Raw genomic sequence first — 13,899 nt, 5'->3', positions numbered from 1 at the left:
GAAGTCAGGGGGATCTGAGTTCAAATATGGCCTCAGATACTTTCAAGCTGTGTGACCTTTCTAGCTGGGCAAGTCATTTAATGCCTGTCTGCCTTAGTTTCCTCACCTGTAAAAATAGAGATGTTAGTATCTACCCCCCAGGTTATTGTGAGGATCTAATGAGATATTTGTAAAGTCCTATGCAAACCTTAAAATGCTACATAAATGATAGCTATTATTATTATTATTTTAATGTATCTGATGATGTGGTATTTACTCTGGGTGGTTACAAACTATTCGCCAAGTTTTCTAACCTTAATTTGATAGAAATATTAAGGGAAATATCTTTTTTTTTTAAGAGTAATAACAGATTGTAAGAAGCATCATGATGTAGTGGAGCTGACCTTGAGACAAGTCCTGACTCAGACACATACTGGTTGTGTGACCCTGGGCAAGTCACTTAACCTTTTACTGTTGTGCAATCATGTCTGACTCTCCATGACCCCATTTGGGGTTTTCTTGGCAAAGATACTGGAATGGTTCACCATTTCCTCCTCCAGGTCATTTTACAGATGAGGAAGCTTAGGCAAACTGGATTATGTGACTTGCCCAGGGTCACATACCTAGTAATTATCTGAGGCCAAATTTGAACTCAGGTCTTGATGCTCTATCCACCTACCTGCTCCTCCCACTGCTGCTAGGCTACGGGCTATAGGTACAGGTTGCAGAGAAAGGTTCTATCTATGGTAGAGGGAGTATCCCTGCTTAGAAGTGCCCAATATAAATGAAATAACAGATCTAGTCCCTATCTCTATCCCCAGATGACTGTAATGAGCACATTAGCCACAAGGTCCTTAATTGAAGGTGTCAAATATGCTATTACAACCTCCTTCTTTTGTTTTTGTTGTTTTATTACTGAACTAAAACAAAATCCTCCTAAGCCAAAACTGCCTTTCCCCCTTCTACCTATGTGACCTTAGACAAGGTCCCCTTACTGGGACTCAGTTTCTCCATCTGTAAAATGAGGAAAGTTGAATTAGATGACCTCTTAAGGACTCTTGCCATTTTATGTTACATAATGCTTCTGTCTCTTGCTTGTCTTTGCCAAAGGTGGTCATTTATTTGGATGGGAGGTAAAGACAAGATTTTGCCGTTTCTCTTAGGCTTTCAAAGGGGTGGTGGAGGAATGGATTTGTTAAGGATATGGATGTTCTTCTCCACGCCCCCCCCCCAAAAAAAATGACTCATGTCTTTTGTTGTAAAAGGTGCTAGGACAGACTTGAGAAATAATGAGAAGAAGCTGGCCCTGGACATGGCGACCAATGCTGCCTGTGCTGCTCTGCTTAAGAAGAAACAAGGAACAGGTATCTCAATTTATTATTTCTTTCCTTTCCACCTTCATTTCAAACTTTAAGGTTAGATTGTTTTCCCAAAAAAAGGTGTTTTGGTGGCTTCTTAAGATTATTTTTCTCTACCAGGAATAGGAACCCTAGCGGCGTAAAAAAAAAATCCCAGATAAAAATGAGTGCTGTAATGAAATACAGCTTTTGATTTTTTGATTCATATCTCCTTTCATTCCCCCAATTTACTATTTGGGTAATGTTGGTTTTCCAGCAATCTCCCCCCTGCCCATACTCAGGCTTTTATCTCATCGCTCCTCAGGGTCGGATAGTACTTCCTATCCCTTGCTACAGATAACGTATTTATAACTAGATCTTTTATTTAAAACACATGCTCACTGAAACACTCAGCGAGTTTTTTGGATACAACAATCTCAAAATTTATTCCAAGGTCTTTGTTTTCTAGCAGCTCAAGAGTCTATCGATGGAGTTACTTCCTACCCCCACCTTTGCTTAGGTCCTATTTATTTTATATATATATATATATATATATATATATATATATATATATATATATATATATATATATATATATAGCTCTCTAGATAAATTTTAACAAAGTCTACATATCTGTGTCAAAGGAGGAGTCTTTTTTGGGTTTTGAGAGCAAGTTTTAACAATCATGAAAAGAGTTTATGCAGTGGTTTTGAAAGAGAAGACATAGCACACATTCAGATCACTATTTCTCTGTGAATAATCCCTCTGAATATTTTGCCTTTGACGTTAGACTAGCACTCAGACCCAGTCATGATGGAGTCTTTTCCCTGGGTCACCACTAAATTCCACTTATTCCACTTACTTTAGTACTTGAAAGTGGGGGATAAGGATCATGGTGTGTCTTTTTTTTTTTTGGTAGTTTTAATTCTGCTCTTTCACTTTTAGATGTGTTCAAGTTACTTGAGTACCACTCCTATCATCATTTCCTTTTCCTCTGTTATCCTCTCTTTCCTCCTTCCTGCAAAGCCTCAAATGGAAAAAGCGGGGTTAGTGCCTGGGAAAAATTATCCCTTTCCTTCAATCAACCAGCAAGCACTTATTCATAATACAAATAATATAAATGAAATAATCTTTATTCACAAGAAACTTATATTCTAATGGGGGGGGGAGAAGTGCAACAAAGACAAATATAAGTATATGCAGAATAAATACAAATTAGCTAAATACTGTGAAGTGGCATGTGGATAGAGCACAGGACCTCGAGTCAGGAAGACCAGAGTTCAGATGTGGCCTCGGACACTTAATAGCAGTGTGACCCTGGGCAAGTCACTTAGCCCTGCTTGCCTCAATTTCCTCATCTGTAAATAAGCTGGAGAAGGAAATGGCAAACCTTTCTAGTATCTTTGTCAAGAAGACCCCAAATTGAGTCCACGAAGAGTTGGACACAACTGAAACAACTGAACAACCATAGTTAAATACCAGGTAGTTAAAGAAGTATTAGCCACTGAGAAGATAAGGGAAGTCTTCACACAGAAGATGCTGCTTAAGCTGTGTCTTGAAAGAAGAGAAGGGTTCTGTGAGGCAGAAGTGAGAAGGGAGTGCAGTCCAGGTGTCGAGGACAGCCAATACAAAGGTACAGGTAGGAAATGGAGTATTATGTGGAATCTTATATCTGCCACACATAATAACACTGTGTTGAAGCAGAAACAATGCATACATTTTGTTTCACCATTTCCTGTCATCTCTGACAGCAGGGTCAACTCTGAGGAGCACAGGTGGCTGCCAGGTTTCAGGGGAAAGGATCATTCTCTCCCCTACCCCTCCACTTGGTCTTGGCTTCCAAAGCCCTTTATAACCTAGCCCTCTCCTATCTTTCAAGTCTTCTTACACCTTACTCCCACTTACTCTTTGATCCAGTGATGCTGGCCTCCTGACTGTTCCATTTACGGGCTCCTTCTCTTGGCTCCAGGCATTTTTTTCTGGCTATTAACCATGCCTGGAACGCTCTCCCTCCTCTCTTCTAACTATTGATTTCCTTGGTTTCCTTTAACTTTCAACTAAAATCCCACCCTCTTCAAGAAGTTTTTCCCAGTCCCTCTTAATTCTAATGCTTTCCCTCTGTTAATTATTTCCTATTTATCCTGTATATAGCTTGTTTTATAAATCTGTGTATACGTATTTTTATACATGTATATGTGTGTGTGTATGTGTGTGTGTGTGTGTATATATATATATATATTTGTTTGCATGTTGTCTCACCCATTAGACTGTAAGTTCCTTGAGGATAAGGACTATCTTTTGTCTTTTGTGTTTATCACAGTGCCTGGCACATAGTAGGCACTTAATAAATGTTTATTGATTGATTATTCAATTAAAATGCATATCATGGGTAACTTTGAAGGGAGACAAGAAAAAAAGCAAAATGTATCTGGGTTTAGGGTAGGGAAGAGAGAATATAAAAAAGAAAGGAAATCAAACAAAAGGAAGAGCTTTGCTGTGGTGGTGGTGGATCATAGACTGATTGCATTTCAGCAGAAGCTGGCTAAGCCACTTAATTAAGTTTTTACTCTATGCCAGGTCCTGTGCTAAGTGCTTTGCATAGAAATACAAGCAAACAAAACAGTCCCTGCCGTCATTTTAGTAGCTGAAGATGACATATAACAGGGAGACAGGGAGGGGGAAGAGAAAGTGTGTTGAGTGAATTGAGGCCACGAGTAGGGTGAGGCGTCTTCTGGGGTCTTTCCTTCTTAAAATAATGATCCCTATAAAGGAGTCACCAACCAGGAGAGCAGAGGCTCAAGGAAGAGGTTTCCTGTGAGTGGGATGGTGAGACTGATGAAGGGAAGGCTGGAGACGAGTCTTGCTTGGCCTTTTTGCAGTTCTGTTGCTTATCTCCTTTTCTATCCATGGCTCTTAGCTATTTAGGAAGTTGGGGTTATTATGGAAAAATCAGGTACAGATTGCTTAAGGCGCATTTACCCAATGATCTATTGACTCCAAGTAAGCTTGAAAACTTGTTATCAGCTCTATCCTCCCCCATCTGCCTTCCTGCACCCTTTCTTTCCCCTGTCACATTTGCCTAACAAAGGTTTCCCGTCTGCTTCTTTAAAATTCTTTTTAAAGGCCTCTTGCCCTTAACTGAAGGAATCTGAATAGAAAGGTTGACTGGGCTAGATGGAGGCCTGGCTTTTTGTTTTAAATCAGGTCCTAGGGAGTACTAATTTTTAGTGGGCCTTTCCTTTTGAATCTCTATTTTTGTTTACCCTTTCCCCTTCTCCATTGCCGCAGGCCAGCTAGGGGACTGCAAGCACAGGACTTGGAGTCAAACCTAGGTTTGAATCTTGCCTCACACACTTACTAGATGTGTGACCCTGAGCAATTCACTTAACCTCCTCGTGCCTCAGTTTCCTCATCTGTAAAATGAAGATAATTATAGCACCTACTTAATGACTGTTTATATAATTTTATGATTGTTAGGAAGGATCACATGTCCTTAAAGCATTGTATAAATGCTTTTGATGAGTAGCTATTCCTAGACTAGTAGTGTTTTGTTTGTTTTGGTTTTTTTTCCCTGGGGAGGGGAGAGAACAGACATTTATTAGACTCCTACTTTGTGCCAGGCACTGTGCTAAGTATTTTACAAATATCTCCTTTGATACAACAATCCTGGGAGGTAGGTGCTATTATTATTCCCATTTTACAAGTGGGGAAGCTGAGGCAAACCAATTAAGTGATTTGCCCGAGGTCACACAGCTGGTAAATGTCTAAGGCCAGATTTCAGTTCATCTTCTGATTCCAGGCCTGATGCTTCCATCCACTGTACCACCTGGCTATGTGGGTTCTTGGCTGGAGCAAGCTTATGTTCAGTCAGTTTTTTTATTTATCTTACTCTCCCTTGTGTGCATGTCTTTGACACTGTCAGCAAATCTGCAAGCACTTTTAAAAAACCTACTATGTTCCAGGCCTAATGCTAGCAGCTGGGGTTATAAGGACAAAAGCTAACCAGTCTGTGCCCTCATGAGCTCATGTTCTAGTAGATTTAAGCTCGTGGGTCTATCTTGCCCCTAAGTAATAGAACAGTCATAGAGTTGTCCATGGTGGGGTGATGGAAACCTGCAGATGTGGGGGCATAGGTGTTCAATACATGTAGGCCGTGTGTATTTTTCAAGGGACGAAGTATTTACTGATCTTTCTTTTTTGCATGTCTCTCAGAAATGTGTCCCAAAATATAGCAAACTGTAGATTTAGGGAACAGTTTCTTCTTTAGAGCTGGATGCCGATTTTGAGAACAGAACCTCAGAAGAGGATCTGGGGACCTGATTTGGCTCTTTCTTATTGGCAGGTGCCTCTTCGAGATGTACTTATCGTGTATTCTTTTGCATTATAATATGGGTCTCACTCCCAATGTTGGGCTGATCTTTCTTCTTTCTCTCCCCCACCCCCCACTTCTTCATGCAGTAAGCAATAAATAACCCCTGCTCTTGACTTGAAGTGCTTTGTAAGTGTTGAAGGGTGTTAACATTTGGTTGCTTTTTCTCTTCTTTTAGATGTAGTTCGGACATTAAGCAATGCAGAAGAATATCTTGATGATGAAGATTCAGATTAATACCTTCCCTGAGTAGCTGAGATCTGAAGCCTCTGCTGTCTAGGCCATTAAAGATAGAAATAAAAGTAAAAAAACAAACAACCCTGCCTTTGCCAGAAGAATGTTGGTAACTGTAAAAAGGATGTGTGGGAAAGGCAGTGTTGCCTTCTGTTGGAACAGAATTTGTACATGACTTGTCTTCACTTTAAATTTGCCAATAAGTCACTAGATTCCTTTGCTGTGTAAAGTGCATTTATGTTCACCAAATTAGCATAAGAGAATAATTTTTATTTATCCTACTCAAGGAATTAAAAACTTTTTTTTGCTTAATAATGAAAACTCGGGGGTGGATATATATGTATATTTTTTAAGTTTGTAATTTACCTCAGAGTTGAAGTATTTTGAATGGACTTTAGAGGGGAAAATGCTTGTTATAAACATAAACCAAAAGTATCTCTTTAGAAAACTGTCAGTTATTCTGACAAAAATAAATATTTTATGACACTTTATGCCTGTAGTCTGTTTTTTGTGAAGTTGTGTACTAATAAATGAACCTTGTGATGGTCCTAATGTTTTTTTTAGAAGCTTTTAAACAAATTATTCTGTTTTCAAATTTATTGGTACATGTTGTTTTGCCACAAATTTACTACCCCCCAAATGCCTGTAGAAACTTTTTTATAGAGTACATCCCTTCAAATACCAGATTGATTTAATGGAAAAAAGGAGTGACTAATTTGGGCAGCATGTCACTACACTGAATATTTTATTGAGGTGTGAGTATCATGTGCTCTTACAGAATGACAGGGTTCCTGGGGGCAAGATGGAGAAGTCCTAAAGAGTAGGCCAGGTTCGATCCTGGATGTTTAACCTCTCTGGGTTCAGTATTTTCATCATAAAATGAGGGAGTTGAACTCTGGCCCCCAAGGTCGCTTCTTACTCATCTAAGATTGTTTTAATGAAGTAGTATTCTATTCCATTTTGCTGTTTTGTTTCAGTTGTTTCCAACTCTTCATGACCTTGTTTGGGGTTTCCTTGGCAAAGATACTACAGTGGTTTGCCATTTCCTGAGGCATACAGGGTTAAGTGTATCTGAGACAAAATTTGAACTCAGGGAGATGAATCTTCCTGACTTGAGGCCCAGTACTCTATCTACTGTACCATCCAGCCATTTTACCATAGGCAATTCAGCTCAGCCACTTAGCTGCCCCATCTACTCCATTTACATAAAATAATTTGTTCAGCCACTTTGAGCTCAGATTTTGTTTCCTGCTTTTTGTTACTGCAAATAATGTTGTTGTGGACATTTTGATACATGTGTGTTTTTTCCCCCTTGGAATATATTCCCAGTTGAGGAATCCCTGAGTCAAAAGGTAGGAACAAATCAGTAATCTCTCTTGTATAATTCCAAGCTCTTCTAGACTTGGCTGACCCAATTCTCAGCTAAACTAACAGTGAATTCACATGCTAGCCAGGAACTTCTTAAAAATGTAATTTGAACAATTTCATGATAGTTAATGTAAGGGCAATGATCATTGAAAAGTTGTTTCAAAAAATGGTGTGTAATTAGATAGGTAATTACATCATTAATTTATCTCTATGTATCTGCTTCATGGCTCTGACACCTCAGTAAATTGACAAATCCAAGAAGACAATCTCTTAGCTGAGAGTTTTTATGGTTGTTTTTTTTTTTTTAGTGTTAGATGCACAGTAGTCATGACAGATTTTTTGTATTCAGTTTTTCTTTTTGACAGTTTCTCATGCTCACAAAATGTGGGTGTGACCAGGAGGTTTTTCATGGAAGAAAAAGTTAGAATAGTAGAATATCCTCTGTAATAGTTCTACTGAATATAAGAACCTGATTCTGTGTTACTGAGATAATGTTAGAATCCGCTGTTTCAAAGTCGATTATGTAATAGGTCTGTCATGCTAATTTCATAAAACACATTGATGAAGATAAGGAAGTGTTTAAAGAAGGAAGTGGCTCAACTCAGGAAGTAAGTAACTGCTGCTACAAGGCTTTCCTTGTCTGATGTGAGTGTCTTGAGAAGAGAAACTTTTTTGACTCCCAATCAGGCCCTTAACAAAATGCTAGTTGATGAATAGTCTATATATGTAATGGCAGTAACAAGCCATGGGATTAAATTTTGGAGTTGAGGGAAATTATATTTTAACTTTGTGAACTGAAATTCTCTCTGAGATATTAAACCTGTGCTATATAATTATACCACAGGTGTTGTGGAGAGAGCACCAGATTTGGAGTCAGGAGGACTAGCTGTCACTTTTACCCTCACTATCTCTTTCTGACTAAGACATTCTTAGCCTGGGGTCCTCAAGCTTTTTTTTTTTTGGTGAGGCAATTGGTGACTTCCCAGAGTCACACAGCTAGTTAAGTGTTATGTGTCTGAGGTCGGATTTGAACTCTGCTCCTCCTGACTCCAAGGCCGGTGCTCTATCCACTATTTGACCCAGCTGCCCCTGTTTTTTGTCTTTTGAAAAATGTTTTGATAACTATTTCAATATAATTGGTTGCCCTTGTAATTGTATGAGATTTATTTTATAATAACTATGTAACATATCTAATAAATGTAATTTGTAATAAATGTAACAAATAGTATAGCATTATTCTGAGAAGGGGTCCATAGGATTCACTAGGGTGACAAAGTCACCTTGACCCCCAAAATGGTTAGGAACCCTTCATCTAATCTATTTGTACTCTTCCCTATGTTCGCTGGCACCACCGAAGTTCAAGCCTTTATTGCTTCTTGACTGGATTTTTGAGATAACCTAACCAGGCTTCCTCCCACCAGACTTCCTCCTCTTCAGTCTATCCCATCCACCATTACCAGAGCGACCTTTCTAAATTATAGCTCAGATAATTTTATTGACTTGCTCCCAAACTTACAGTGATTCACCATTGCCAACTAAATGAAATCCAAATTCAGTTGGCATCAAGGCATCCCATCTACTTACCCAGTCTAATCACCCAGCTACACAAACACTATACCTTACAAGGTGCATTGCTCACTGTAAGCATGCTCAACACTTTTCTGCCTCCATATTTTAATGTTCCCTCTCCCTGTCATCGTTCCCTCTCCTCACTTCTCACCACCTAATAACTAGTCTTTATATATTGCTTTAAGGTTCACAAAAGCACTTTACATTTGTACTCATTTGATCTTTACAACAGCCTTGTGATATAGGTGCTATTATTATTTCCATTTTAGAGCTGGGGAAATGGTGACTGAGGTGAAGTGACTTGTCCAGGGTCATATAAGTGTTTGAGGCAGGAATCGAACTCAGGTCTTTCTGTATCCAAGTCCATCACTAATATTGCCCCCTACATCTCCTCCTCTTGAAATTTCACCTATGTATCAAGTCTTGGCTCAAATGACACCTTCATAAAGCTTTCTCCATCTCTTCCACCTCAGTGCAATAGTCTGTTTTCTCTGAAGCCCAGCGATTACTTTTTCCCCCACCGACATTTAATCCACTTACCACATCCTGCTTGTATTACAGCTGTTTATATACATGCCTTAGCCCTGTCCAGTCGACTACAAGCAATCTGGGCCCCCTACACAACATCTTTAGCATGGTCTGTTACATAAAATAGGTATTTAATAAATGTTGCCTTTTCCTATGTAACCCTTAAGCAAATCTCCAAATTGTGGCCTTTGCCTCCTCAGTGGCCGTGCAGAAGTCTGATGATCCTTCGTAATTTTTTGGTGTCCTCCTAGCTCTTGTAGATTTTGAGTCCAAGGACATTTTGAGTAGATAAAAAAGGCAATGGGAAGGGGGAAAAAATCAACACCATATATAACCTTAAGGTGATGGTAGTAGTAGTAATAGTAGTAGTAGTAGCAGTAATAGTAGTAGTAGTAGTAGTAGTAGTAGTAGTAGTAGTAGTAGTAAAAATATTTAAAACATGAGAATAGTGTGATCTTTATAGTTACATTTAAATTCAAGGACAATGTTTATATTTAGATGAAGATTTTGTGAGGAAATCCTAGGGTGGGGACCACTGCCTTAGGGGACAGTTTGTCAAGTAAAGAGGGAATGGGGGGGGGAGGGAGAATGAGGACATCACATCACAGAAGGTATGCACATATTCATCTTTTGATATATGTAAGAGTTTGGGGGTGAAAAAAAAGGACAGATTCATTCAGTTCTAGCTGAGACACCATGGGAAAATTTATTTTTGCTTTTGTGTTGACTTGGCTTTTCATGGGTATCTACCAGTAAATCTGTGGTTTTCACAGAGGCTTAGGGAGTGCTGAATGCAGCAACAAAATAAACCTGTTCCATCATCCAGTAGCTGCATTGCAGTGATAGCCCTGCAAAGGGCAAACAAAAGCTTGTGATTTATCTCCTGGAAGCAATTTTAGAAGTTGTCACCGTCTATACTTTCTGGCTGTCTTGGTGCCTTTGTCCTTTAGAAAGTACCTTCTAGGCAGTCAGTGGATTTACTCCTCAGCTACAACTCTGCCTCCTTTAATGTAAAGGAGAGAGGTTTCTAAGTTAGGTTTCATTTGTGGGATTGGCCTGATGCTGGTTTTAATTTTCATAGTGTTCCCTATCCAATCACAGAAGGGACCAGATTTCTGTATTCAGGCCTTGCATCTGTTACCTGTTTCTCTGCGTAGACAAATAGGAAACAAAGCTATTGTAGCATGAGCCCAGTAACTGTGATTTATTATTCCTTTGCTCTTTTCTGTTTGGAATGGTAGTAGCAGGGATGGAATCTGACGTGAGTTTGGTTGAGTCGGGCAACATGTTGTTTAATGTAAGCTTTCTTCATTTTAAAGGGCAGACATTCTTATTGACTAATGATTCTTCTGAGTAGAATATTTCTCAGTGATTAAGACTGCTGATCTGACTTTTAGAGTGGATAGAGGTCTTGGGTAAATAGCTATGGATTGATGGCCAATTTGGCCCTTTGTAATTAATACAGCAGTTAGAAATTGGGTAATCAAGTTTCTAATTTAAGCACCTGAAAGTTGAGAATTTGTTGGGGATTACTGCAAAAGGTTCTATAAACCATTTTCTAATTAACTAAAACTCCCATAGAAATTATTCCTTCCCTATCATATATAGTATTGATCTTTATCTTAAATTATCCCTCCTGGATCTATTTTCCAGGTCAGTTGTTTTTCCAGTGAGGTATTTTACACTTTCTTCTATTTTGTTCATTCTTTTGATTTTGTTTGACTGATTCTTGATTTCTCATAATCATTAGCTTCTGCTTGCCCAATTCTAATTTTTAAGGAATTATTTTCTTCAGTTAGCTTTTGTACTTCCTTTTCCATTTGGCCAGTTTATACTTTTTAAGGAGTTGTTTTCTTCAGTGGATTTTTTTTCCTTATTTGGCCAATTGTATTTTTTTAAGGAATTGTTTTCTTCACTCAGTGTTTGTCCTTCCTTTTCCAAGCTGTTGACTCTATTATATAACTCTCATTTCTTTTCCCAATTTTTCTTCTACCTCTCTTATTTAATTTTTAGAAATCCTTTTTGAGTTCTTCCAAGACTTTTTGGGCTTGTGACCAATTCATATTCATAAGCATTTTAACAATGTTGGCCTCTTCTGAGTTTGTGTCTTTATCTTCCCTGTTGCCATAGCAGCTTTCTGTGGTCAGGGCTTTTTTCTGGTTTTTGCTCGTCTTTTAGTCTATTTTGTTGTTGAGGTTTAGGGACTTATGGGAGCTGGGACCCCAAAATCACAATATGCAGGTCCTGTCAGAAAGAATTCGACCCAGCCTTTTTTCAGCCAAAGATAAGGTTTATTAGAACATCCATCATATTGGCAGAGTCTCAAGGAATCTGAATGTTAGTGAGCTATTGGCTAGATTATAAGAATCTGAGCATCCTGGTGGAGACAAGATGGATTTTATATATAGAAAGACTATGGGAGGGATCTAGGAGTGGCCAAGTAGTCTATGAAGTAATAGAACTCCAGGGATCTGGACCACATGGCCAAGGGAGAATGAAACCTTGAATAGGATTAAGGGTGGAAAGTGGCCTGGGGCCATAGGGGGGTAAGGTTAGGCTAGGTTAAAGGTAACAGAGAATTGGAAGATTGGGTGTAACCACAATGAAAGCCCAGTTGATGGGATGTAATCTCAGGCAAATGCCAATTTGACCTTGTGGGAAAATCCAGGGTTTTTCCTTTTTTTCCTAGGGTCTAGATCCCATCCTCACCATCCTGACTTTTTAAGTTGAGTTCTACTCTTGGGAACATTGTCCCAAGCTTCTTGCACTGGAGGTCAGAGGTCTGGCCTCCAAGACTGGCAGTTTGTCTTCTGTGCTGGGGCTGGAGGCCTTATAGCTGGCCTGCTGATCCAGGACTGAGGGGCCTTAGTTGTTGATCTGTACTTTGGCTAAAAGCCTCTTGCTGGCTTGGCAGGACTACTGCTTTTACTCAAGTGAGACAAGTGAGACAAACCTTTCCTGAATTCTAAGTTATCCTAAGCTGGAAAATTATTTCACTCTGTCTTTTAGCATTCATTTTTTGTTTTATTTTCTTTTTGGTGAGGTAATGGGGTTAAGTGACTTGCCCAGGGTCACACAGCTACTAAGTCAAGTGTCTGAGGTGAGACTTGAACTCAGGTCCTTCTGCTGCCAGGGCCAGAGCTTTATCCACTGTACCACCATTTAGAGGCTTGATTAATGTTTCTGAGGGAAATGGGGAAGAGCTCAGGCAACTTCCAGGATTTTCTCAGGCATCTCTTCAAAGTTCAGTCTTTTAAAAAACATTACTGATAATGAGATTGGATTAAATTTCTTAATAATCTTGTTCAGACCCCACCCAGGTGGGGAAGCCATTGTGCTCCACTCAGGTCTACTCGGTAGGGATAAATTCTTTGAATAGATTGCCCAAAGCTCTGCGTAATTTAGAATAAATGACATAATCAAAGTCATTAGAATAGGCCCAGCCCCTCATTGTAATATTCAAAGTTGACTGCCACCCTTAGGAACACCCCTCTTCCAATGGCATATAAGTCATGAGCCCACCACCATGAATGTCTTTGGCAATTGAGAGTGTCACTGATCTCCTTTTGTTAAAATACTGGCATTATTAATAAAATGACTAACTACTCAGAAATTATATCTCTCAAACTTTTAAAATGCCACAATATCCTTTATCTAGTGGGAGAAAATGACTCTTGTTCTCATATATGTGTCTATTTCCTATATGTCTTGGACAGCAGATAAAATTTTTAAAAAATTAACTTGTTTATTTCTATTGTGAAAGATAAAAATCCTCCATGTTATATTTATAAAAAGGGTAGGACTATATTGGTGGATTTACAATCACCTGCAGTTCTCTTTAATTACACACACACACCTTTTTTTTTTTTAATCTTAGTTTGTGGAGCGGCAGTACTAGAATTTTAACTACAAATTAGAAAGCTCACTCTTTTCAAAATATTGATTCAAGCAAACATGAAACAGCGATTGGTTTTTTTTAAATTTATTTTGAATACACATTTCTAAAGAATAGTTATTTAGAGGCAAATTCTGATCATTGAATTTCCTAGGATCTTAAAAAGAATTCCCATTAAAGTTGGCCCCAAAGCTTCATGTGTGTCCATCCTCCTTCATTACATAATAGCTAGCTAATAGCTATTAATAATAATGATGGCTAATAGCTATTTTTAAAGAAAAATTCTTGTTAAGGTTCCTGTCTGTTCTCCATTAGTACCTTTCCTCTCATCTCTTAGCTTGCTGCATCAGGGTCATTAATAACAACAATAACAACCTATATCAATATAACATGTTTTAAAAGTTTGCGAAACATTGCTTAAAACATATTATTTTTCGTTTGATAAGCATTTTTCTGTCCTTCCCACACCTAATTTTTTAACAAGAGAGAAATGATGGGGTACAGGCCAAAGATAGGCCCCCAAAAAGCCACTTCCATGAATTTTCCTTGAACTTTCTGGCAGTTGCCTGAAGCTGTAGTCATATCAACTGACCTTTTCTTATTGCCTGTGCCCAATCTCC

At 38.7% G+C, this 13,899-nt stretch overlaps 1 protein-coding gene across 1 annotated transcript in view; it reads left to right on the top strand.

The window, feature by feature from the left end:
• The window catches only part of OSTF1 (osteoclast stimulating factor 1), a 68,036-nt gene extending 61,626 nt beyond the window's left edge, over positions 1-6,410 (top strand). Inside the window, exons 9-10 of the mRNA XM_021008510.2 lie at positions 1,245-1,343; positions 5,864-6,410. Of these exons, the coding sequence (XP_020864169.1) occupies positions 1,245-1,343; positions 5,864-5,922 (158 nt within the window). The 3' untranslated portion in view covers positions 5,923-6,410. The remainder of the gene's footprint in view (positions 1-1,244; positions 1,344-5,863) is intronic.
• Positions 6,411-13,899: the final 7,489 nt, after the last annotated feature.

This window comes from Phascolarctos cinereus, unplaced genomic scaffold, assembly GCF_003287225.1.
Source record: "Phascolarctos cinereus isolate Bilbo 61053 unplaced genomic scaffold, phaCin_HiC Scaffold_4;HRSCAF=312, whole genome shotgun sequence".
Lineage (NCBI taxonomy): Eukaryota > Metazoa > Chordata > Mammalia > Diprotodontia > Phascolarctidae > Phascolarctos > Phascolarctos cinereus.
The sequence above is the reverse complement of the archived record's forward strand: the minus strand, read 5'-3'. Positions and strand labels throughout refer to the sequence as shown.